The sequence below is a fragment of the Rhinolophus sinicus genome, chromosome 3 (assembly GCF_057876585.1).
Source record: "Rhinolophus sinicus isolate RSI-liver-muscle chromosome 3, RSI-T2T, whole genome shotgun sequence".
In the NCBI taxonomy this organism is placed as follows: Eukaryota; Metazoa; Chordata; class Mammalia; order Chiroptera; family Rhinolophidae; genus Rhinolophus; species Rhinolophus sinicus.
In genome coordinates, this window is record NC_142503.1 from 137,627,987 (window position 1) to 137,655,912 (window position 27,926).

The following is a 27,926-nucleotide window of genomic DNA, read 5'->3' on the forward strand; positions in this document are numbered from 1 at the left end:
ATCCTAGAAGATGCCTGTCATCCTGTCTATATTGGTAGCTAGTTGAATAAATTGATACTAAAAAATAAGCAGACTTTTATTTCACTTTGAATTTCAGGTTCATTATAAAGAATCATTCCTTAATTTACCTTTTGTTATGTATGATGAAAGCATGTAAAATAAGATATCTGGGTGTGTGTTTTTTGTTTGTTTTTTGTTTTTCAGTTATTGGTAAAAATCACATTGATTCTAACAGTTTAAGAATACGGTACTAATTTAGTGTTGTGGTAGACATGCTGATATTGTTGAGTCAAATCTCTAAATGTTCTTTTTTTGAAATCTTTTTTTATTGAAATGGGATTTTTTTCTTACCCAGGGTTAAGGGTCTAAAGTTAAGGCATAAAGTAAAACTCAGTACAGTTATGGGTAGGTAGGAATTAAGACCAGTCAAAGAAACATTAGGTTATGCCTCTTTCACATTTTTTCCAAGACAAACACTCATTGAGTGGAATTGTAAGTGTAATTAGCTGCACTGTTTAAAATGTTATTTTTGTATCTTAAAATATTTGAGTACTTATAGTTGAATTTTCATTAGATAAATATACATGTTATGCAAATCCACTGTATTTTGATACTTAATTGACTTCATTTTGGGATTGAATTATTATTATGTAATCCATAAACTCTTCTTATAAACTAGGGCAAACTTTTATTTTAACCCCTAAAGTTCGTATCATCCCATTCAGTTAGTCACTGATTTTATTTTAAATATGAGGATTTTCCAGGTGTTTTGATTATAACAGTGCGTAGCTAAACTCAAAATTTTTCATGTCTTATAGCCCCATAGGGTACCTTTTCCTTCCTTTTTTTCTCTTGTCTTCCCCCAGAAAGTAATACTGAAATCACAACTCTGCTCTTAATCTCTTCAGATTGTAGTTTCTCTTCCTTTTTTCTCACCTTTTCTAATACTGTGTTTGTTACAGAAAAGGTTTTCTTCAAAAATGGATGGGATGTCTTCAGAGATTACTGAAGAAAAGTAAGTTCATGCAATGCAGCTAAAAATGTTAAACTCTTTATCAGAGAAGGATAATTTTTCAACTAAGATCTATTGATAACTTCTGAAATGTTTCCATTCTCTTCTAGAGAAAAGAAGTAAAATGTTACAAAGTCTTAGCCCTTCTTGCCACAGCTTAATATAAACTCATCTAGAGTCAAAACTGTGAGAAACTTTAGAGACCACCTCCCATCTCTGCAATTTAAGGATGAGAAAATTGAGGCCCAAAGAAATGAAATGATTTGTCTAATGTTGGTATCACAAACTGGTGGCCCGTTTACAGTCAGAGACATAATTTCTTTTCCTAGACAATGTTTTTTAATGTTTAGTTAGTTGCTAAATTTCAAAATCTCAAGATTTCATATAAAACTTAGATTTGCAGCTTCTCTTGAAAAATCAGCTGTGGCAACATTGGGTTATATTCTTGCTTGACAACAACTAGCCTGAGTAATGGCTATGACCTTTAGGCCAGGCAGGAACTCTTCATTATAGTCTCTACCTCACCTATTTTTTTTTTTTTTACTTACTAAATTATGTGTTTATACTCCATAGGTATTTGGAATTTTCAAAACCTTGTCTAAAAATCACACAGTAGTAAAACCAGAGCTAGAATCTCTTGATTTATAGCCCATTTATTAATTGTACCTCTGTAAATATGCTAAATTATGTTGTACTGATTGTGTTTCGAGAGGTAGTCTTGTGTATAATATGTATTTTAAAACACTGACTTCCTAAATATTTAATTTAAAGTGTTATAATATAAATCTTGCTAAGTGAAAGTGATGCCGAGTGTTAAGTGAAAGTGATGACCAATTTAAAAGCATGTAAGGGATGCTATGATGGCTTTTGAAAATTCAGTCTTTTAACAATGTGTATATAAAATTTGTTTTCCTCTTTCAGGGACAATATAGAGAGACCTGTTAGAAGACGACATTCCTCAGTAAGAAACACTTGTTTATGTTAATTGTTAACATTTTTTGAATGATGACTCTATACCACAGTAATTTTTACTGTGGCATCACCATTCCACCCCCTATTGCTCTCTAGATAAAGACTCAAATATTTAAACTGGTTACACAATTCTATAAATATACTAAAATTTGTATTTTATTAATTTCATGAACTGTATGCTATATAAATTGTACTTCTATAAAGCTATTTAAAAATATATTTAAACTGGTGTAAACACTGTAGCAAGACACAAAAATCCAACTTAAACTTATTTAACCACAGAATTTATTGGGTTACAAACTTGAAAAATCCAAAGATAGGAATCACTTTAGGCATGACTTAGTGACCAGGGGTTCTAGTAATATCATCCGTACAAGGATTTCCTTTCACTTTTTCTGCTCTTGACTGCTTCCTCTGAGTAATCTCCATTATTAGACAGGCTCTCTGTGCTTACTACAGTATATCTAGCCCTCTCAACTTTCAGGTTCAAATCTACAGGAAAAATAGTGTCTTATTTCTTCAAGATAAAAAAACCAAACAACTCTAATATTGTGATAGTGTGGTATGGTGTCAGAGGGTTGCTAGACTTATGGTGATCACTTCTTTAGGTGTATAAATGTTGAATAACTATGGTGTACCCCTGAAACTAATATAATATTTTATGTTAGCTATATTTTTAAGTAAAAATCTTAAAAACAAAAAACAAAAAAAAATCCTCAGGATTAAATCATCTTGGCTTGATTATCTTGATATGGGTCAAGTCCTCATTCCTGAACCAATCACTATTGCTGAGAGAATATCATGTGCAGATTTTTCTAGACCAGGGCTACATGTTTTACCCTAGGTTGGGATGCAGCTTCATCCAGACCACATGGGATGAGAGTTGGCAAAATAATAGGAAAGGTGGGCATGGAGGGAAGGGAATAGATACCAAATATTTAAACAAGCCACAAAATATAGCTCTGTACAATATGAATTTGAGGAGTTTAGAGGTTTTTACACGAATTTTAGCATCTCTAACTTTCTACTCTTGGTATAACTTGAAATAAACTGATAATAAATATGCCATATTTTCTTGAATAATTCTCTTCTAGATTTTGAAACCCCCAAGGAGCCCTCTTCAGGACCTCAAAAATGGGAATGAAATAGTTCAGGTAAGGGTTTAGTGCAAATACTTTCTAGATCACTATTTTCAGTGATATCTTTAATAGGAACTTTATTAGACATATGAAGAGAGAACATCTTAAATGATTCTCAGTTGAATATGTGCTAGTTAGCATCCCGTGGTCTTCAGGTTGAAATCCAAACACGAATAAGCTGACACTCATGATTTTTAACCCCTGTTTACTTTCCAGCCCTCTTTCTTGCCACTCTCATACATGTATCTCACCATTTGGAATTGCTTACTATTCCCTAAACAAAACATGAACTGTCAAGCCTCGATGGCTAGTCCTTCATTCTTTTTTCTTCTACCATTTTATTAAAAAATTTTTTCAAACATGAAAAGTAGAAAGAAATTTATAGTGAATGCTCATAAAGTAATCACCTAGATTCTACGATTAATATTTTATCATACTTTATCATAAACCTGTATCCCTCTTTATTTAGTAATTCCTATTTATCTTTCAAGAGTCAGCTTTGGAATCACTTGTCTCAAAAAATCATTTCTCAATACATTCTATTGTAATTATTTACTAATGTAAGACCATATAATTCTGAGTGCTTTACTTTGGCTTCTCTTTCTATTTCTCAAATACATCAAGCTTTTTCCTGTGTAAGGGCCTCTGCACACATTCGCCTAGAATGTTTCCCTCTACCCAACTCTTTATCTGACTACTAACCAGTCCTTCAGGTTTCAACTTAAATGTACTTCCTCAAAGAAATCTTTCCTGATTCTCAGGCTAAATCAGTTTTTTGTATAATTTTCCTTCATACCACTCATCATACTTTGAGTTTTATATTTGTATGGATTTTTTGTTTTAGTATCTGTCTCACCATTAATCCCCAGTAGAGTAGGGACTGTATTTTTTTTAACCACTATTTTTCCATCACTCAGCCCAAGAGCTGGTGTGTGCATATTTTTAAAAAACTTTTAATGAAATTTGAATGATTTACATGACAGATTCATAGACTCAAAGGACTTTAAAATGAACAGTAATCTGGAATCTAGCTTCTTCACTTTATAGATGAGAAATATGAGGTCCAAAGAGGTTAAATGTTTGTCTAAGCCCACACAGCTAGATAGTGGCAGACTTCCAACTGGAGCTCGAATTTCCTAATTTCTAGCTCAGCGCTCTTTTCCATATACCACACAAATTTGTTTTTCTTTTTTTAGTAATAAATATACTAATATTTGGATCTGAGGATACTGTTGAAGAGCAGTAGAAAGCCCCAGCCATTGAAGACTTGAAATATTCTAGCAACTTCCCTTCCTATCTCTTCTGACAGAACTAGTCAAAATTAGTTTACAAAGACTGCTGTAGGTCAAGAAAGAAGTGGATATAAGTACCTTTGGAGGAATGCAGACCTAGTGTGTGGAAGGCCACACTGTCTAGATCTACCATGACTTCCAGAATATTGAGGAGAGTGGAGTTTGCATTTTGAAGATCAGTTCTGAGGGAACTGACGTAGCTGAAAAGTTGCTTGTCACACATGCCTTTTTATCTTTCATGCTGAATACTTCACTTTAGATCTTCAGAGACTTATGTAAAGAAGACTTTTCTAGAATAAAAGGCATTGCATTAAAATTGTTAAAAAGAAATATGTTACTCTCTTTTAGTCCCAGTATTTACTATGTCAGTGTTAGGGTCTTAACAGAGTAGATGAACATTCCTGATTCTTTGTTATAATTAGAATTATGTTCAGGTATTCAGAATTGACACAGTAAAATTCTTTGGATTTTGCTTGTTTCTCTGTCTTGCTTTTTGTGTTTGGTGTCTATGTGAGTAAAAATGTTTGTTCTTGTTACAGGTATGAGGGAAAATAAAAATAGTGTATTATAATGAAAGATGCTCAACACCACTAATCATTAGGGAAATGCAAATCAAAACCACAATAAGATGTCACTTCATACCCATTAGAATGACTACTATCAAACAAACAGAAAATAACAAATGTTGGCTAGGATATGGAGTAACTGGAACCTTTGTGCACTGTTGTGGGAATGTGAAATGGTGCAGCTGCTATGGAAAACGGTATGGTGGTTCCTCAAAAAATTAAAATAGAATTACCATATGATCCTGCAATTCCATTTCTGGGTATGTACCCAAAAGATTGAAAACAGGGTCTTGAAGAGATGAACACCTCTGTTCATAGCAGCATTATTTACAGTAGTCAAATGGCAGAAGCAACCCAGTGTCCATTGACTGATGAATGGAGAAACAAAATTTATCAATGGAATATTATTCAGCCTTAAAAAAAAAAGGAAATTATGGCACATATCACAGCACGGATGAACCTTAAGGTCATTATGCAGGTGAAATAAACCAGGCACAAAAAGACAAATACTTTATGATTCCACTTATGAAGTACATAGACTAGTCAAATTCATAGAGACAGAAAATAGAATGGTGGTTACAGAAAGGTTAAGGGGGAATGGGGAGTTGTTTAGTGGATACAGAGTTCAACTTTGCGAGATGAAAAACAATTTTGGAGATTGGTTGCATAACAAAGTAGATATACTTAACACTACAGAACTGCACCTTTAAAAATGGTAGCGATATTTTAGTACTTTAGGCTAAGTGAAATAAGCCAATTACAGAACGACAAATACTGCATAATTCCACTTATATGAGGTATTTAAAATAGTCAAACAGATTTAAGCAGCGAGCAGAAGAGTAGCAGTTGCCAGGGGCCGAGAGGAGGGGGCAAATGGAGAGTTGCTAGTCAATGGGTATTTGCTACGCAAGATGAATATGTTCTAGGTATCTGTACAACACTGTGCCTACAGTTAATAATATTGTATTATACCTTTAAAAAATCTGTTAAGAGGGTAGATCTCTTGTAAAGTGTTCTTACCACAAGAAAATAAAAATAAAACATTTTAAAAATGGTTAAGATGGTAAATTTTATTTATGTTTATTTTGCTACAATTACAATTTTTTTAAAATCTTAAAAATAGTAGTAAGATTACCATAACAGGCACTTGCTTTGTCCCAGTCTTTCATCTTAATAGCAAAATAACCATTCATTTAAAACAGAAAAGGTAAGGGGCAATACGTAATCACCTTCCTTAAGTATATGTTGTTTGTGTCAGTATACTTATTATCACTTGCATTGAAAATTATATTCATGTTAAGTGCTTCTACATTGATATATTTTGGAGAATCAAAATAATAATCAAAATAATAATATCAAATTAATTCAGAATAAGACTTGGTCTGTCTATGGTACTCTGGAAACCTAATTTGCAGTGGTTTCATTAAGAATCATACCATATATTCTTTGCCCTTAGGAGCCCAATGCTTTGAGAAACAAGAAAAGCTCTCGTCGAGTCAGCTTTGCAGATACTATAAAGTAAGTAGAAAGGAGAAATAATTTTAAAATTACAGGTAATGCTTTTTTGTGTGTCAAACCAAATATGTTGTTACTAACAGACTCTGATAACCGGTGTTTCAATAATAAGCATTAGAGAATTGTTATTTAAAAGGTTGTTATTCAGCATTATGCTTAAAAGAGAAAGCATTTCCTCTAAAGTAAGGAACAAAACAATTAAGTTTTATCAATGTTAATTTAACTTTGTATTGAAGGTGGTAATCCACAAAAGTAAGCTAGAGAAAGAAATTGGAGTTATAAAAATTAGAAAGATGGGATTAAATCTATTATGTTTTGCAGATTGTGTATTAGGAAAATCCAAGAATATCAATTGAAATACCTCTACAGACATACAATAAGTAGCAGGACATAAAAATAACATATGGAAATCAATATTATTATATATATATGAATAATCAGAAAAAATATAAATGTCTTTTCTATGGTTTATTGCTGTAAATATGATACAAGCATATAAAGAATAAAACATTACTGAGGGATACTAAAGAATAATGTACAAATGAAGACAACTACTTCTGAATAAAAATATTCACCATCATAAAGATATCACTTCTCCCTAAGTTAATTTATTAATTTAATGTAATTCTTATATGTAGTGTTTTCATGATTATTTTCTCGATGTTCGGCAGTATATTTGTATTTCCTCATTGATTCAAGAGTTGTTTAATAGAGAATTTTAAAATAAGTGGTAAGGATGTTTTGTTGTCATTTACTTTTAGTTATATTGTAGTCAGAAAATGTTAATCTTACATTATTTTGATTTCTATTAAAGTTTTTTTGGTAATCTTACATAATCATTTTTGTATTTTTTTTTGGTAAATGACAGAATGTTTTTATTTCGTCTGAGGGTCCGTAGATATTTGAAAAGAAGACATATTTTGTATTTTAGAGTGTAGAGTTTGATACATATCAGTTATATCTGCCTTGTACCTTATGTTATTTGGGTCTTCCATACTCTTACTTAATTTTAGTCACTTTAATCTGTCATGAGGTATAAGAGAGAGGTAAATTGATACTGCATCTCACTCTATCTCTCTTTATATCTCCAATAGTTTTTCTTTATGAATGTTGATTCTGTGTTCATTAGTACATCATTGTTATATCTTTATTCAGAATTGCATTTTCTATCATTATAAAGTATTTATCTTTGTTTATTGCTTTTTGACCCAGATTCTAACTAGACAGCTATTTCGACATCTGTCTCTGCTATATTTTTGTTGTCATTTGCCTGGTATACCTTTGTGTGTTGTTTGACCATGCATAAGCAATAGTACAATTAGTTTGTTTACTCTCCCCCAACCAAATTTTAGTCAATAATATACCTTTGTACTATTAAATATGTTTAAACTTCAATGAAAACTTCATTGTTTCAAAGATGAAATATTGCCATTTGGGACAACATGGATGATTTGGAGAGTAGTATGCTAAGTGAAATGAGTCAGATGGTAAAGGACAAGAACCTTATGACTTCACTCATGTGGGATATAAAACAAATCAACAAACAAAACAAAAGCAAGCTCATAGATACAGACAACAGAATAGTCAGTTACCAGAGGGAGAAAGGGGTGAGAGGAGGATAAAAGGGTCAAATATTTGGTGCTGGAATGAGACTAGATTTCTGGTGGTGAGCACACAATAGAGTATACAGACATATCATAAAGATGTCCACCTGGAAAAAAAACTTCTTTGTTTTATATGTTATTCTTTGACAGTTATAATAGATGAGGTAATTAGCATGCTTCTGTCTCTCGTCTCTGCCCATCATTCCCTTCCCAATTTTTTTAGTTGTATCATCTCTATCTCTGTTTCTCTCAGTATTTGACATTAGGGTATAGATTGCATTTGTTTGTCTTAGTTCTGTTATATATGGTATTTATATTTACATCAGTTCCTTTGCTATAGTTGCCCTAATTATCTCCTGGTTGGCTGAAATTTGTTCTCTCATTGTTTCCCCAAGAAGGGCTCACTGAAACAATATTCCCTGAATTGTTGGGTGCTCAAAACTTTTATGTATAGCCTTTGTACTTGAAGAAGAAGGCTTACCTGGATAGAGAACCTTCAGTTTACATTTTCTTTCCTTAAGGAACTTATTAATGTGATTCTGTTGTCTTCTGGCATTCAATGTTTCTATGAACAAGTCTAAGGAGTGCATGATTTTTCTCTCATAAAATGATTGACAGGCTGCTTAACAGATTTTTTTTGTTTCTTTATCCTTGAGGTTTATTGACTCTACTAGGATACATCTCCATTTTGACTTTTACGTCTTGAATCTTGAATTGACTTTTAAGTGTTTTTCTCTATTCCATCATTTTAGATTTCTTTAGGGACTCAATAATTTATAAACACAAATTAGGTTTATATTCATTACTTTTCTTCTGTATACATTATTTTCTTTACTAATTTCTTTTATTTTCTTTCATTTTTTTCATTTAAAAAAATTTCTCTATGTCCTTTACCATATTTTCCAGTGTTTATACACCTATATCCCTTCTAGTTTTGCCTTAATTCTGTGATTATATTTTTTATTTTCTTTTCTTTAAATAATTTTATTGGGGAATATTGAGGAACAGTGTGTTTCTCCAGGGCCCATCCGCTTCAAGTCGTTGTCCGTCACTGGCCCATGTGGGAATCGAACCAGCAACCCTGTTGGTCAGAGCTCACACTCTAACCAACTGAGCCATCGTGCACTGAGTTCTTGTATTTCAGCTTTCATTTCTGTTCTTTGTAGAGATGATTGCTTTGTTATACTTTTTAAATCCATAGTCAATTGTGTGTATACAATTTTCATCTGCTCTGGAACAACATTATTCTGATGACTTTTTCTTATGTTAGTAAATTGTTATGCTTTTCCTGCTTTTAATCTTATGGTGTCTTTATAGATTCTGTGCTTTTTACTCATCATTGAATGGGTCACGTTTTCCTCAACCAGTTATATTCACGACATTTCTGTAAAGGGTGGAAGGGGTATGGTGGTTTTCCAAGGTGGCTGTTTTTCTGTAAACAAAGGCTCTCTTTTTCAGCTATCATAAAGACAGTCTACTTAATATTAGTTTCTTCAAGTTTTATTTTCTGTGTACTTCAGACTCCTTCAACTTGGCTTTTTGTGAGGTGAGCTCCTAGATCAATTTAACCTTGAATTTAAGTATTTTAGGATGAAACCTTATTAATAGGCACAGAGTAGCCTGTGGCAGCACACAGCAGCCCACAGCCCACGGCAGCTTATGCCAACCACCGACTGCTCACGGCAGCCTAGCTCCAGGGAGAGCTGTTCACATGCGCCCATGTGGGAATTGAACCTGCGACCTCGGGCTTTAGGAGCTCGGCCCTCCAACCACCTGAGCCACTGGGCCAGTCCATTTGTCTTTTATTTATAAATCGATTAATGTCTCTTGGCCAAACAAGAGTTGTCAATATTTCATGTGTTGAATTTTGGGGAAAAAAAAAAAAAAAGATGCATGATGAGATTTGGTATAATCAGGGAAGATTAGCTATTGCCTGCCTGTAGACTTTTCTAGGTGGTGTATTCCTTGGTAAAATTGCCACTCTCTTCCTCAGTCTTGCCCTTGGTCTTGCAGACTACGTGTTGTTTTTGTCTACCAAAAATCAGTCTCTCTCTCAGAGGTGGGCTTCTACTGAACAGATTCATTAGACATGTGTATATAAATAAGTAGAATGCTACTACTAAAGATACCATGAGAAATGAATCAGAATACTTATTTAAGTAGATTATTCCTTATAGGCATTCTACCTAAGAAAGTAAATTATAGTGTAATTATGGCTTGCTGATAATGGAATTGAAACTATTAGTTATTAGAATGATTTAGAATGTTTAATGGCACCAAGCTATGAAACCTAATGAATTCATCTCCACAGTAGATACTTACACACCTATCACAAAGCCTTGAATGCTTCTGTCTGTATACTCCTTTAATAAGCTTGGCCAAGTTTTGATTTAATAACTCATTTTTTTCCCGTTTGTTTCAGATTGACTATTCTTTCACATGTTTCCTATAGGTATATTTATATTAATGTAAAAATAAGCATTTTTAACTTTCTATTGGGCATCTGATTGTTCCTTGTGCTAAATTGGTTTTGTGTAAATTAGCCTTTATTTTTTTAAGTTGCTTCCTTGCGATTATATTTTGCAAAGTGGAATTGCTAGATTTAAAGGGAGAGGCAGTTGTGTAGCCATTTATTATATTTTTTGTTATTGATTTTATAACCACTAGTAATGTACTTTTTTTTTACCAATACACTATAAACATTAGACTTTAGCACTTATTTTTAGCTAATTTAATTGATTATATTTCTCTTGCTTATTTTAATTTGTATTGTATTTGCCATTACTATTTTTTCTATATTTCATTCATGCTTTTTTTTCTCATTTTGAAATGTTTCATTTTTTATTTCCTCAGCTACTTAGCCAATATTGAAGAAAATATTTTGAGGGTTTTGTGTGATATTTTAATAAATTTTGTGTTTATTAAAGCATGTGTCTTCTGGTACATAAATAATTTTTGTAGATTATACCTTTGAAAGCTTTCCTTATATCATAAATACTATGTAGGTGTGAGAGAGAGAGAGAGAGAGAGAGAGAAAGGAATGACCATAATTAAGACAAATATATAGAAAAATAGAGGAAAGAATTATTTTGCCCTTTTGGTTAGGTCTTTCCATATGCTTGCTAAATACAAGGTGTGATAAAAAAGATCAGTGAATGTTTAAAGTTAAAAAATATATTACAGTAAAAGACACATTCCATTAATCCCCCTCAAAATATTCCCTCACTTTGAACACACTTATACCATCGTTCTTCCCACTTTCTGAAGCAGTTCTGGAAGTCCTCTTTCAGGAGTGTCTTTAGTTGCACTGTTGTGGCTGCCTCGATGTCCTGAATCAATTCAAAATGTTTACCTTTCATGGTCATTTTGACTTTAGGGAAGAGCCAGATGTCTCATGGTGCCAGATCTGGTGAATAAGGTGGATGAGGACACACCATAATGCTTTTATTTGACAGAAATTGCTTTAGCAGAAGCGATGTGTGACGTGGAGCCTTTCTGTTGTGATCACAAAATACCGTGAATACTGCTGCCAAGTGCTATCCAGTGGAAAGGCAGTGATCTTCAATACAGGAAGTGGCGAGTTGAACCTTAGTGACATTGTGTGACAAGTTTCAACTTGTTCAGTGCAGTCAGTCGGGTGTGAGCTGTGGTTGAGAGAAGGTGTGTTTTAAACTGTGCCATAAATCATCCTCCATCATGACAACTTTCCGTGTCACACATCGCTTCTGGTATACGGCAATTTCTGTCAAATGAGAACATTTCATTGTGTCCTCATCGACCTTATTCACTGAACTGGCACCGTGTGACTTCTGACTCTTCCCCAAAGTCAAAATGATTCAGGACATCGAGGCAGCGCAACTAAAGACACTCCCGAAAGAGTACTTCCAGAACTGCTTCAGAAAGTGGCAAGAACAATGGGATAAGTTGTTCGAAGTGAGGGGGAATATTTTGAGGGGGATTAATGGCTACGTGTCTTTCACTGTAATAAATTTTTTTTTTAATTTAAAACATTCACTGTAGTGTTTGATCACACCTTGTAGTTCCCTTTCCCCTCCCACTGAATTAGTGTCTGTGACTCCCAGGTATATTTCATTAGTTATATCTTTAAAAGATACAAAAATATTTTTAAATAACATATTAACAATGCTAATATCACATCTTTTTAAAAGCGAACGTAAATTCCATGATACAAAAAATCTGGTCAATGTTCACATTTCTTTGGTTGTCTCAATATTCCTCCCGAGATGATTTGTGTGACTTAGTATCCAAACAAAGTTAGCACATTCCATTGGATTGATACCTCTCACAAATCTCTTGATTCTCCCTCTATTTATTTATTTATTTACTTACTTACTTATTTATTTGCTTACTTACTTACTTGGTTGTTTGTCCTATAGAGTATCCCACATTCTGGATTTTGCTAATCATATCCCCATGGGATAATGTTGTTTAATATGTTCCTCTACTCTAGATTTCCTTTCAATTGGTTGTTAGTGCTGGAAGGCTTGATTTGACTTAAAGCTGATGTTTTGGACAAAAATATTTTATAGTTAATGTTCTATGTTTTGTATGATAGAATGTTAAAATTAGAGGATATAGTCCAAACTTTTCTTTTTTTAAGGTGAGAAGATTAAAGCCAGCAAGGTGATAGGACTTTCACAGGATAATACAGGTTAATGACAGAGCCACAATTATAATATAGGTCTCCTGATTGCTAGTCTACTGCTTTTTTACACTGGTCCTGACTACCTTTCCCAAATACCGTTAAACCTACGCCACCTTTTCCTTTCCTTAGAAATAATCTATTCACTATACTTACTTTTCTAAAATGGCTCTGGAATATCAAAAGGAATTTCAGATTCAAAACCATAAAAAAGACCTGGAACAAGTTCTGGCTTGTTACTAAATAGCCCCTCGTTCAAGTCTTTTGACTTACCAGAGCATCAGTTTTCTCTTCTTTTAGGATGGAAATAATAGTCTTTACATATCTCATAGTGTCATTGCATGGCCAGGATAAGATAGTGTGTGTTATCACAGAAAGTATCAGTTTGAGTAATATTAAACAATGTATATAAGTAGTGTTTCAAAAAAATATTCTTTGTTCAAATAGACTAATTGAAAAACAATCAGGGTGGGGGAGGTTGAAGAAGGTAAAGGGGGTCAATTCTGTGGTGATGGAAGGAGACTAGACTTTGGGTGACGAGCACGCAATGCAATATAGAGATGATGTACTCGTATTGTAATATTGTACATTTGAAACAATCTTATTCACCAGTGTCACCCCAATAGATTTAATTTAAAAAAAGAAAAAGCCACAGGTTTCTAGATATAGAAACAAGTACAGTAAAATAGAGAAAACAAGTATAGTAAGAGCTATCTTAAAATTCCACCTAACGGAATCATTAGAATAACCTATATTTTCCATTCCCTGTGTAAAGTGTACTGATACTTACAGTACACTGAATACTGTCATGTCCATAAATTTCATATCCTGAGAGTTGATTGGTTGACTTACCAAGGTGTGTTTATCTTGTTTATATAGTTGAAGTTGTAATTAAATAATCTAATATTACATAAATGGATGAAAATGAGCTCAAAGACAAAGATAGTTGTTTCTATGAAAATTGTATTGAATGGCTAGGGAAAAGTTTATAAAAGTGAATTTATTTTAAAAAATGCTTTCAAATTTGGTATGAGTGAGACAACATAGAAGATAGGGAAATCACTAATAAAAATTAAGAAGGATTCTGTTGCTTTAAAGTTTCTCTATAAACTTTATAAATACACTAAAATTATACCAGTAGATCCACACTCAGAGTAAAGACAGATTAATATTAGGAGATTTGCAAATTAAAATCCAATTTAAAAAGTGGTTAAGGTATGTATGGATCATATATGATTTCTTACTTTAAAATGTATTTTTTTCATTAATTGACCAACTACTGATCCTGCTCATATTGGATAAAAAGGCTTCTATTGTTCTATTGTAAATCATTTGAAGAAAAGTTATTTTAAGTACAGCTTTGAAGTTATAAGCTCAGATTTTGAAGGCAGACATATTTGGGTTTGCATTTGGCTCTGCCACTTGTCAGTTTTATGATCTTGATAGTTACTTAGCCCTTATGACTCTCAATATCTATATCATCTGTAAAATAACATGATAATTGTTATAATTATTAAAAATGCACATAAAGAACATAGCACAGCTTTTTCACAACAGGTTTCCTCCAGAACACAGGTGCAGTGAAAACCACCGCTGAATCTAACCCAAAATGGGAAAGGAAAAGACACACATCAACATTGTTCTCATTGGACACGCAGTTTCCGGCCAGTCTACCAGTACTGGGCATCTGACCTACAAATGTGGTGGGATCGACAAAAGAATCATTGAAAAATTTGAGAGGGAGGCTGCTGACATGGAAAAGGGCCCCTTCAAGTATGCCCTGGGTCTTGGATAAACTGAAAGCTGAACGTGAGTGTGGTATCACCACTGATAGCTCCCTGTGGAAATTCTAGATCAGCAAATATGTGACCATCATTGATGCTCCAGGACAGAGACTTTATCAAAAACATGATTACAGGCACATCTCAGGCTGACTTGCTGTCCGATTGTTGCTGCTGGTGCTGGTGAATGTGAAGCAGGTGTCTCCAAGAATGGGCAGACCCGTGAGCATGCCTTTCTGGCTTCCACACTGGGTGTGAAACAACTAATTGTTGGTGTTAACAAAATGGATTCCACTGAGCCTCCTTACAGCCAGAAGAGATACAAGGAAATCGTTAAGGAAGTCAGCACCTACATTAAGAAAATTGGCTGCAACCCTGACACAGAAGCATTTGTGCCAATTTCTGGTTGGAATGGTGGCAACATGTGAGAGCTAAGTGCTAACATGCCTTGGTTCAAGGGATGGAAAGTCACCCGTAAACATGGCAGTGCCAGTGGAACCATGCTGCTTGAAGCTCTGGATTGCATCCTGCCACCAACTCGTCCAACTGACAAAACTTAGCATCTGCCCCTCCAGGACGTCTGCAAAATTGGTGGTATCGGTACTGTCCCTGTGGCCCAAGTGGAGACTGATGTTCTCAAACCCGGCATCCTGGTCACCTTTGCTGCAGTCAGCGTTACAACTGAAGTGTGTTGAAATGAACCATGAAGCTTTGAGTGAAGCTCTTCCGGGGGAACAATGTGGGCTTCAATGTCAAGAATGTGTCAAAGATGTTTGTCGCGGCAGTGTGGCTGGTGACAGGAAAAATGACCCACCAATGGAAGAGGCCGGCTTCATAGCTCCAGTGATTCTTCTGAACCATCCAGGCCAAATCAGTGCCGGAAACGCACCTGTGCTAGATTGTCACACAGCTCACATTGCTTGCAGATTTGTGGAGCTGGAGTAGAAGATTGATCATTGTTCAGAGAAAGAGCTGGAAGATGGCCCCAAGTTTTAGAAATCTGGTGATGCCGCCATGGTTGACGTGATTCCTGGCAACCCCTGTGTGTTGAGAGCTTCTCTGACTACCCTCCTCTGGGCCATTTTGCTGTTCATGACATGAGAGACAAACAGTTGCTGTGGGTGTCATCAAAGCAGTTGGACAAAAGACAGGTGGAGCTGGCAAGGTCACCAGGTCTGCCCAGAAAGCTCAGAAGGCTAAATGAATATTATCCCCAATACCTGCCACCCCAGTCTTAATCAGTGGTGGAAGAACGGTCTCAGAACTGTTTGTCTCAATTGGCCATTTAAATTTAATAGCAAAAGACTGGTTAATGATTACAGTGCATCGTAAAACCTTCAGAGGGAAAGGAGAATGTTTTGTGGACCATTTGGTTTTTTTGTGTGGCAGTTTTAAAGTTATTAGTTTTTAAAATCAGTAGTTTTTAATGGAAACAACTTGACCCAAAATCTGTCACAGACTTTTTTTTTTAAAGATTTAATTGGGGAATATTGGGGATCAGTGTGTTTCTCCAGGGCCCGTCAACTCCAAGTTGTCCTTCAATCTAGTTGTGGAGGGTGCAGCTCAGCTTCAAGTCCAGTCGCCGTTTTCAATCTTTAGTTGCAGGGGGCGCAGCCCACCATCCCATGCGGGAATTGATCTGGCAATTGTTGTTGAGAGCTCATGCTCTAACCAACTGAACTATTCTCAATGGCAGCTTGTCTTCAATCTAGTTGTGGAGGGCGCAGCTCACTGGCCCATGTGGGAATAGAACTGCAGCCCTGTTGTTCAGAGCTCATGCTCTAACCAACTGAGCCATCCAGCTGCCCCTGTCACAGAATTTTGAGACCCATTAAAACAAAGTTTAATGAGAAAAAAAACATAGCACAGTGCTTGGCACACAGTATGCATGCAAATTTTCACTGCTTTGTTGTAACTGAAATAAAATTCTTTTAAGAACTTCTATATAATGAGTAATGCTTAATATTAGCAGAATGAAAATGAATTGGTTAAATTCTTGAAGGCAGATATTAAATGCTACTTCTTCATGAAGCTTATTCTTAATCATCCCAATGAAAAGAGATCCCTTGCTCTGGAGTCCATGCCACCTTATCTGGACTGTTAATAACAAAATTCAGTGAAGTAAGGTTTATAATCACTGTTCCAGTGCTCTCTCTATATGAAAGCACCTTGAGGTCAAGGATCATGTGTCAGACTCTAGTGTATAGCACCGGGTATATAGTGAGTGCTTAATAAATGTTTGTTAAATAACATTAATATTTTAGGTTACTGAGAGTGATAAAATAATTATTTGGTCAGAGCTCATTAAAAAACCATAACAGATTTTAATGTGGTAAACTAATTTTGGCATTTGAAATATTATTAGTACGTGATGAGAAAGCTGAAATCAAAGTATAATAGCTACCTGTCTCAAAACAGAGTATAAGTTAATCCCATAGTGTTCTAATTAAAAGTTACAGATTTTCATTAATCTTTATTTTCTCTTCTAGGGTATTCCAGACAGAATCTCATGTGAAAATAGTGAAAGAGTCAGAAATTGCAGGTAAATATGTTAATGCAATCCCTGATAAACCTGTTTTCTATGAAATTTTACTATAGCTATGTAGTACTATAACCAGATAATTCATAAAACTTATTGGCTATCTTATTGCTTAAAAAGTATAACTTGAATCATGGGGGATAGAAAGATGGGTAGTTAATAATTTTTTTGTTGTTAATGTCCTTATGCAATTTTTCTAATGCTTTGTCAGTTATCCTTGAACACATTTTATTTTATTTTTAGAAACAGAAGCAAGAGAAAATGTTCTGTTTATACAGTAAGTAAGGAAAATGTGATTCGAATTATATTTTAAAAGTTGTATATTAAATGAAGTGCTTTCTAAATTAATATCCTTTTTGTTTTTGACTTTTGTGTCTCTTCTGGAATACTTAGTATTAATTCACAAAAAGTCTGCAGAATTTAATATACTGCTATATTTGATAAGTATGTGTATTGTGTACAGCTTATTCTTTTAATAGAGTGATGAAATACTCTTTCATATATAAATCCTTAAATATATCAGCTAGTATAAAACAAATACCAAGCCTTCAAATTTTTTTCATTAAATTAGTTTTTATGATATTAATACAGGTAACTCGATTGTTAGGTTCCCAAAAAAATACCATGTTATGCAAATCCATATTATACGAAACAAACAACTAGTACAAAAAAGGGAGTTAGATTCCAAAAATTTAAAAAACGTACTATTATATTTGTACAATGAAGAGAAATATCTTCATTAAAGCAATTTTCATCAAAAATGTAACATATTAATATGTATTAAATAGTGTTTTCTTCATCATCACTACTGAGCTTTTATTACATTCCCTGTTGTTCGGGGATTTCCCTAATTTTGAATGAGATATTTTTTGCTCTTAAAAGCTCTTATTACACTCCGTGTTGTTCAGGGATTTCTGTAATTCTCAAACCGTGTTAGAGTGAAACCGTGTTCTAGGATGCCGTGTTGTACAAGGGTTTCCCCCAGTTCTTGAACTGTGTTAGAGCAAAACCGTGTTATAGAAGTGCTGTGTTATACGGGGGTTACCTGTACACAGAAAAGTAAATACCAGTAGCTCTTGAACAAATGAAAAGATGCTTATCTTCGTAAGAGAAATACAAACTTAGACTATATTGAGATAATTTTTTATCTAATTAGTTAAGAATATAGGTAAAAAGTCACTTACTGCTTGTGGGTATGAACTGTAGAAGGCAGTTGGCCATATCGTTTAAAATTTTAAATGCACATGCCCTTTGACTCAGCAGTTTCATGTCTGGGAATTTAACTCACCAATATACTTATAAATGTTTGAAATGATGAATATATAAGATCATTCACTATAGCCTGTATTGTAATAGCAGATGTGAAAGATCCTATGGGTCCCTTAATGAGGGACTGGTTAAATAAATTACAAATTTTCTGTGTAATTGACTCTAGTTAAAAGGGAAAAAAACTTCCCTTTATATGCTAATACAGAAAAATCTCTAAGCCTTATTACTTAGGTTCCTTGAAGATAACCACTGTTGATAATTTTTGGTGTCCTTGCAGAAATTTTATATGTATATCCAAGTCCATGTTTATCTTTAGCTTTATTTTTTTAAGCAAGACAAAAAAATGGAATCACTTAATGATGTCTTATAGCACTTCTCATGTTGTTACATATAGATCTACCTCAGCACTTTCTATGCTGTTATATATAGATCTACCTCATAAGCTGTTGCATGTCTATGCCAACATTTAACCAGCTCCCTATTGAGGGACCTTTGGGTTGTTTCCATTTATTTTTTAATTTATTTATTTTTAAGGCTCAATTTCTAGAAAACGAATTGCTCTATACGTCATTCTTTTTTAAATAAAATAAGCAGTATGTATTAAGCATGTTTTTGTAGTATTCTAAAAATTAAAAGACCATTAAGACAAATTTGAAAAGGGTCCTTCAATTGCTTTGTATTTTTTCTGCCTGTATTAGATGAGTCTTTTTTTAAAGACGTCTTTGTATTTTCCTGCCTGTCACACTATGAAAACTTTTCACCTTCCCTGCTTTTCAGCTGTTGTGATTCTTGGTCATTGTTCGGGTACAGATTTTTAAAACACTTTTTAAATTTTAGGAATAAGAATCCAGAAGATAATTACTGTGAGATTACTGGTGAGTATGATCAGAATACTTATCATATACCTTTCTCTTCATCTAGATTTCTTGATAAGTAATATCTAAAAGAATCATGAAAAATAAAATGTGACAAGAGCTCTATTAACACAAAATCTTCAATTTAAAATTTCACAAATTTTCTTTATTTCTCACAAACCTGCTGTTCCTCTTGATTTCTCGGTCTTGGACTTCCACACACTCATTCATTCACTCAAGTCAGGAATTGAGTCATTTTTTAACTTTTGCATCATTTCATGTATCTATTTGGCCTTACTCTCTCTCTATTCTGTCTCCTAAATATCTTGCACATCTGTTACCTATTATCTATTCCTTTTGCCACTGTTTGAATTCAAGTTCTCATTCTTTCTTGGGTTATTGTATTTAGTTTCTTATCCTTCTAATCCGTTCTATATATTTCTTAATCTGATCATATTACTTCCCAGCTTAAAATTGTTCAATGACACTTTTTTGCTTACAGGATAAAACCCACACTCCTTAGCACCAATGTAGAAAACCCCTTTATGATTTGGCTTATCTTCTTCAACTTTATTCCCTTTCCTTTATAAAGGCATCCTGTGCTCTAGTCTATGAAGAACTATTTGCATATGGACTTTTTTCCTCCTGTGTATCCATTGGTACATGCTGTTTCCTCTACCTAAAGTTCTCTTCTTACTCCAATTTGCTTAGCAGTCTTCTCATTTTTCACTCAACTTAGCTTAACTTCAGTGCTATTCAAAGTATCCAGTCCACAAACTGTTACAGTCCATGAAAGAAGAGGAACTTGCACTAAAATGTAAATCAGCTATGGCAGTAAACTACCTTTTGTTTAGCTGGCCTTTTTTCCTTAGCAAAGCTTTCTTGATGAAGGAAATATTACATAGTTTACATTGCCTACTTCTTCTATCATGAATTGATAACAAGCGGTTCACAGACTGGCACTATACCTTAAGTACTACTGGCTTACATTGAGCTTCCTCTGGCAAAACCAGGAAGTTAGAGTTACTTTGTCCTGTGCTCTCAGAACACTTCCCTTTTATTTCTCAGTCTTTTGTAGAATTTACCACATTGTATTTTAGGTGTTTATTGGCTCCTTGTCAAACTGGAAACTCTTTGAGTGCAGAAATTTTGTCTTGTTCTTTGTATTTCAGTAAATAGTTAAGCTTTGGGGCCCATAATAGGTTTCTGAATTGGTATTTGTTGAATAAATGAGTGGAAATATGATAAACAAATAAGGCTTCTAATAAAAACCCTGTAATTACTTCATCATGTTTAGTTGGTTGAGGTTGCTATAAACTCTTTAAACTGTTCTAAAGATTTGCCTTTAAACTGAAGTATTTTTAAATGTATTTCCTTTTTTATTATAGCATCTTCAATCCTTTCCTTATTTCTAAAGTCCAGTATATTACCCAAATAATTATATTTTAATTCTAAAATATCTTCAGTCTAATCCCTTATTTCCATTCTCATTGTCTCTTGCCTTAACAAACTCATTATGTTGTATCTGAACTATTATAGTAGCTTTTTTATTGGTTCATCCTCTCTTGAATCTTTCTTCTCCTTCTCTGGAATTATTTTTATAAAATTTCATAATAGAAATGTCTAGATTCCTTAACATAGACTAAAATTTAAACACTTTAAAATCTTACCCTAACATTTCAGTCTCATCATTTGGTACCCTTTACCATGTAACCTCTGCTATCCAGGAAATAAAAATAGAGAAGTGAAGGAGGAAAAAAGTAGTCCAAACTTTCCACCTTTAAAATCTGTACCACATTCTTAAAATATTTCTGTCACACAAGAGAATACAATAATCACTGTTCTCTCTGTCCCTAAAATGAGAATTAAAAGTCAATAAAATTTAATATATAAGTTCTTACAAAGGGCTTAGTAACTAATAAATACAGTAGTCACCCCATATCCATGGGAAATATGTTCTAGGAACCTCAGCGGATACCTTGAAAACACAGATAGTACCAAATGCTGTATATACTATGTTTCTTTCCTATACATACATACCTATGGTAAAGTTCATAAATTACATAATTTCACAAATATAAAATTTGTTCTTATTGTAGATTTTAGCAACCTCAACATAGAGATTTTTTCTTTCCTTATTAAGTGGAGAACTTTAACCTTTTCACTTAAAGGAAGCATATTTGAATTGCCAGCGTCACTACTCTTGTACTTTGGGGCCATTGCTAAGTAAAATAAGAGTGACATGGACACAAGCACTGCAATACCATGACAACAGTTCTGATAACCGAGATGTCTGCTAGGTGACTGATGGACAGGTAACGTATATAGCGTGCATGTGCTGGGCAAAGCGATGATTCATGTCCTAAGCAGGCTGGAGCAGAATGGCTCAAGATTTCATCATGCTACTCAGACTAGCATGCAATTTAAAACTTATGAATTATTTCTGGAAATTTCCATTTTATAATTTTGGATCATGGTTGACCATGGGTAAGTGAGACTGCAAAAAACAAAACCGCTGATAAGTGGCTACTCTACTCATAACTGATAAAGAACTTAAGAAAAGGAAAATCGGGCTCTTGGTGATAGATGTATGTTTTTGTCATTGGCTAGTTTTTTCTTTTTTCTCAATAGGGATGAACACGTTACTCTGTGCTCCCATTCAGACCCAGATGCAACAGAGAGAGGTATGAGTTCACGCAAGTGCCTTCATATTTTAATCTCCCTTGACAGTTAACACTTTTTAAAAACTCAAAATTTAAGCATAATGGCATGATTTAGGGGTTACTTACCAAAATGGACCCACAGACTGGAAAAACTTTCTATCCTTTGAGTTAATTAAGGATAATCAAATCACTGCCATTTAAATAATAGAGAAATATATTAGTTATATTAGGACTTCTCAAACTTTAATGGGCATATGAATCATCTCAGGATTTTGATAACACATAGATTCTTATCCAGTAGATCTGGCGTGTGCCCTGAGATTCTATACTTTTAGGAATCTCCTGGGTGATACTAGTGCATGAGTCCATAGACCATACTTTTAGTAACAAGGAGTTTGACCATGTCCTGACAAATAAAACCATTGCATTAAGATTCAAAGAGAACCCAACTCCCAAGAGTACAGTGTATGCTATAAATTAGCCATCATGCACTTATCCCTTTCTAAGTCTTTTTATTTAGAATGAGAATGACCTATCTAATACAGAATCAGAATTTTCATTATAGTTGCATTTGGTATTGTCAGTCCTTTTTATTTTTTAGTCATTCTAATGGGTGTATAATTAACCTTGAACTTTTAATTTGTCCCAAAATACTAAAAATATTCAGACTTTAGGAAAAATTTTAATAACAAATTACATACTACATACCACACCATTGATTCAAGATACCACCATTGATGGTCTCTTGTAGCCATCATTGAGGATTATTTATATAGTACTCTATATATAATACATGTTGTAAAATACCTTTTTAAAAGTTTACATTTTAGTTGAGTTTTTTAATATTTTGCTTTCATTATAGATATCGATTACAGAACACAACCATGAAAAGAAACATGCAAATGACGAGACAGTCATCTTTTCAGATGAAAACCAGATGGACCTGACGGCAAGTCACACTGTGATGATTACCAAAGGCCTTGCAGGTTATACCAAAAGTGAAAAGTCCGCCAAGATAGATACTACATCGTTTCTAGCTAACTTAAAGCTCTGCACTGAGGATTCAAGAATGCAGGAAGAATTAAGTTTTTCCATGGATCGAAGCACTTCTTCAGAAAAGAAAATAAATTTCAAGGACTTCATAAAAAGATTGAAAACAGGAAAATCTAATATTTCTACAGGACCTGATAAAGAAAATGCTGAAATATTTTTTCATTCCAAAGAATCAAATAGGGCCTCTTCTATAGATCAAATGCATGTATCTCTTAATGTAGATGAAAATGACAGTAATATGACTAGAATCTTTAGAGAACAAGATGATGGGATGAATTTTACTCAGTGTCATACAGCCAACATTCAGAGTTTGGTTCCCACATCCACTGAGGCCAGCTTAAGGGAATTTAAAAGTGATGATACTACAGTTTATGGCAGTGCCTTGATGGACTTGACAATGAACCACACTGTACAAATTTTACCCTCAGCAGACAATTTATCTGAAATAGAAAATCAAGCTCAGACTGTCATGATGGATGTTACAACAGGTTATAAAACTAAAGCTCCAGAAAAGAAAACTGTCTTTAAGAGTAAAATGAATACTGCTCTTCAAGACCCTTCATTAAACCCAAAAGGTGAAGTACATATTACTAGAAGTCATATTACAGGGACAGAAACTCACACCGTCACACAGACTTCTAATCAAGATGCCAAGACATCGGCCGTAATCCCAGAATCTATATGTTCTAGTCCAGCTATTCAAGATTATAAGACATTTTTATATTCTAGCTGTAATGATGCTATGGAACTGACCAAGTGTCTCTCAAGTATGAGACAAGAAAATAATTTGCTAAAGCATAGCAGTAATTGTTCCAAAATGTATCCCAATCCAGATGCTGCCTCTCTTATAGAGAAAACTATTTATTCAGGAGAGGATAATATGGACATTACCAAAAGTCACACAGTTGCAATAGATAATCAAATTTTTAAACATGATCAGACAAATGTACAGATAGCAGCCATACCAGTATCTGAAAAAGAAATGATGCTCCAAAATCACATAACTGTGTCAAAGGATGAGGAAATGAATGTAAATTGTAGGTCAGTTCCTCATGTATCGAAGGAGGGATTACAACAGGGCCTGGCAAATCCTCTATCTATTCCATTGTCTGACAGAAAGACTGTAATGTTCACAGGTGAAGATAAGGATTTGACTAAAAGCCATACAGCTAACATAGGAAGTCAAGTTCCTCTTGCATTTTATAATCTAGCATCTGAGAATACGAATAAATCTCACTCTGACAACAAAAACTCTTTAGATGAACGGGAAGAAATGACCAAAAGTCATACTGAACCATCCCGACAACCAAATATAATATCTAAAAATATCCTAACTGACACCTGTGGCAAAGAAAAAGATGAAGTTTTAAAGATTTCACCCATTCTTGATAAAGATTTTCCACAGTCAGCCAATATTAACCAGGATAAAGCAACAAGCCATAATGTAGTATACTCTGGTAGAGATCTTAATAAACAAGTAGCACTGGGAAATAATAGAAATACAATGTCATGTGAGCAATCTTTGTGTCCTACCACAAAACTGTTTTTATCAGAAGGACAATCTGCCATGAAAAATTGTAATACTGCTGTTAACAGTCATACAGTAAAATCTGTACCAGGACAAAATGCTAAACTGCCTGAGCCACTGAGGAAAAGTTTAGGCAATCTCACCCTTGACTCTGCTCATGACAAGACAATTACTTGTTCAGAAGAGGAGCAAAATATGGATCTAACCAAGAGTCACACTGTTGTCATTGGATTTGGTCCTTCTGAAATACAAGAACTTGGTAAGACTAATTCGGAAAACACAAACAGCCAACTTACAGTAAACAGACAAGTAGCTATAAAAGTTGAAAAATGTAATAAAACTCCTATAGAAAAAGCTGGAGTATTTATTTCTAATGATATGGATGTGTTGGAGGACACAAGTGTACAGAAACCTGGATTTCTGAATGAAAAGCAAGATGTCAAAATTTGTGGAAGGAAAAGTGTTGGCAGACTAAAAATTGATAGGACTGTTATATTTCCAGAGGGTGATTTAAATGTTATGGATATCACCAAGAGTTACACAGTGGAAATAAATCATAGACCTTTATTAGATGAACATGATTCCCATTTGGTGCCTTTGGCAGGAACTTCTAAAACTGTTTTGTATACACGTGGGCAGGATGACATGGAGATCACTAGAAGTCAAACAACTGCCATAGAATGTGAAACTGTCTCACCAGAAGAAATAATTACTAGGCCTGTGGACAAAACTGTAGTGTTTATAGATAATCATGATGAACTAGAAATGACAAAGTCTCACACTGTTTTCATTGACTACCAAGCAAAGGAAAGAACTGTGCTTCCGGACAGGCCTGACTATGAACTATCCAAAAGGAAAAGCCTAGTCAAACCAAAAGTGACTTCTGCTGAGAATATTTTCTTTCCACAGAAAGGTGAAAGTGACCATTCAGCAAAAGACAGCCATCAAACACTGTTGGGGGAACAGTCTAATAGTGGTCGTATAGACAGAGCTGTACCATTTGTAGCTGATGATAACATGGAAATGTCTACATCAACCAGTTGGAAAAATGACAAAGATGTGCAAAAGCTTGGATTTCTGAATGAACCTCTGTCGTGCAAAAGTCAAAGAAGGAAAAGCCTTAGACTCAAAAACGACAAACCTATTTCATTTTCAAATAATGATAAAAATGATACAGATGTCATCCAGGGTTGTACAATGGAAATAAATAACGAAAGTGCCCTGGAAGCCAGAGCGGACTCACATTTGGTGTCTTTGGCAGGAACTTCCAAAACTATTTTGTATACATGTGGGCAGGATGACATGGAGATCACTAAAAGTTACACAACTGCCTTAGAATGTAAAACTATCTCACCCGATAAAGTAACCACTAGGCCTGTGGACAAAACTGTAATGTATGTAGATAATCACAGTGATCTGGAAGTCACCAAGTCCCATACTGTTTTCATTGATTGTCGAGCTGAGAAGAAAACACTTCAAGAGTGCCCTAAATTTGGAATAGCAAAAGGAAAAACCGTGAATGTTTCTTTTCCTACGGATAGCAGCTCGGATCAAGAAATCATTAAAAAACAGGCACAGGCTGCAGAAAACAAAATTGTTCTTCACACCAAGCAAAAGCATCATGTGGTACCCTGTCCTGCTAATACATTGTCAGGGGGTCAAGGTGAGATAGAAATCATCAAATTCCATAGCACTGCTGTGGATGAAAAGGTCAGGCGGAAAGTTGTAGACCAGGCCCATACATTGGAAAAAGCCAAATTTGAAGGCTGCCACTTAAATAGCACAGACAGAAGCAATGTGCATTTTATAAATAGTCAGGCAATTGCTAAGTTTGGATCCAGCAATAATTATTATTCCTGTTTACCAAATGTCATTTCCTGTTTTGATAATTTGGAGGGGACTGTGATGTCCTCATGTGACAAAGATGAGAAAGCCAGTAATTGCCCAGTACAAAATGATGTTGCTAATGCAAACGTTTTAGCCAGTGAATATGACTTGAAATCTGAGGGACTGCCTCTCTCTGCTCCTTGTTCTTTGTTAGAGAAGGAAAAAGTTATTCAAACCAATACCCAAGGACAGTTAGACTATATCAAAACAGTGTTCAAAGATCAAGATCTGATTAAGGAGCCCCAAAATCTATTAGCTAATCAAACTTTAGTATATGGTGAAGATTTGGGGGACATAACGAAACTTGATACAAAGCAAGTATCTTTGAAGCTTCCAGAGGATCCAATGCAGGCTTTTGTTGATGTTTGTGTTCCTCCTCAGCCTCAGCTCTCAACCCAGCTATCTTTATTACCTCAACAAGGACATATTATTATTAATAAAGATGAAAAAACATTGTCTAAACTTGGAAATAAGAATTTAAATATTACAGAAAATTCCTCTATACCCACATGTGGGAACGAGTCCAAAATGCTCAGTAATGAGAAACAGGTTACTGTAGCATGTGAAAAAGAACTGAAGAAAGATAGTCAAGCAGCTGAATGTAGTACAGCTATAGATTTCCACAGTAACTCAGACTTGACTAAGCAAGTTATTCAAACTCATGCCAATCTTAAAGAAATGTCAGATCCTGTATTTGCATCTAATGCTGCAAATTTTAGTAGTGTCAAACCAAATCTGAACAATATGTGTGAGAAAACTGAAGAATTTTTAGATTTCCAAACTGTCCATATTCCACCTTCTCCAGAACCATTACTTAAATTAGTAAGTAAGGCAGACAATGATATAAGTATAGTGCAAGCCACGGAAATACATAATATTAACACAGCGTCCAGCAATGTTAAAGATAATAGAGATGAAGAAAATAAAATTTCTCATAGTGGAGCTGAAACCAACGCTGTACCATTAATGACAGCTGTAGCAGATAAAGTGAGGAGATGTTCTTTGGGAATATTTTTGCCCAGGCTACCAAAGAAGAGAAATTGTAGTGTGACTGGTATTGATGACCTGGAGCCGATTCTGTCAGACACAACTGATTTAAATCACTTCGAAACTCAGCCGGTCTCCAGTAAGGATTCAGGCATTGGATTTATTGCAGCTAAAATGAACTTAAGTCCATCTCAATATATAAATGAGGAAAATCTTCCTACATATCCTGGTGAGATTAATTCTTCAGACTCTATTAGCATAGAAACTGAGGAAAAGGCTTTGATCGAGACATACCCAGAAGAGATTTCACCATCTGAAAATAAAATGGAAGAAACCTGCAATAGCCAGAAAAGAACCTGGGTGCAAGAAGAAGATGATGATATTCAGAATGAGAAAAAAATCAGAAAAAGTGAGATTATGTTTAGTGATACTACACAAGATCAAAAGGTGAGCTCTCTTGAATGAAGGAATGTTCTTGATTTTTTTTAAAGTTAATGAGTACTCTTGAATTTTCATTTTAGTCTTGGGTAGGCAGGAATTTATTATTCTCAATTATAGGGCTGGAGAAATATTTCTATGTAGAATCTTAAGGAATTAATTGA

The 27,926-nt window shown here is 34.4% G+C and overlaps 1 protein-coding gene across 1 annotated transcript in view; it reads left to right on the plus strand.

The window, feature by feature from the left end:
- The window catches only part of KNL1 (kinetochore scaffold 1), a 53,004-nt gene that overhangs the window by 4,329 nt on the left and 20,749 nt on the right, over positions 1 to 27,926 (plus strand). Inside the window, exons 2-10 of the mRNA XM_019725479.3 lie at positions 963 to 1,015; positions 1,934 to 1,973; positions 3,079 to 3,138; positions 6,438 to 6,499; positions 17,034 to 17,086; positions 17,327 to 17,360; positions 19,190 to 19,227; positions 21,838 to 21,890; positions 22,732 to 27,771. Coding sequence (XP_019581038.3) covers positions 981 to 1,015; positions 1,934 to 1,973; positions 3,079 to 3,138; positions 6,438 to 6,499; positions 17,034 to 17,086; positions 17,327 to 17,360; positions 19,190 to 19,227; positions 21,838 to 21,890; positions 22,732 to 27,771 — 5,415 coding nt within the window. The 5' untranslated portion in view covers positions 963 to 980. The remainder of the gene's footprint in view (positions 1 to 962; positions 1,016 to 1,933; positions 1,974 to 3,078; positions 3,139 to 6,437; positions 6,500 to 17,033; positions 17,087 to 17,326; positions 17,361 to 19,189; positions 19,228 to 21,837; positions 21,891 to 22,731; positions 27,772 to 27,926) is intronic.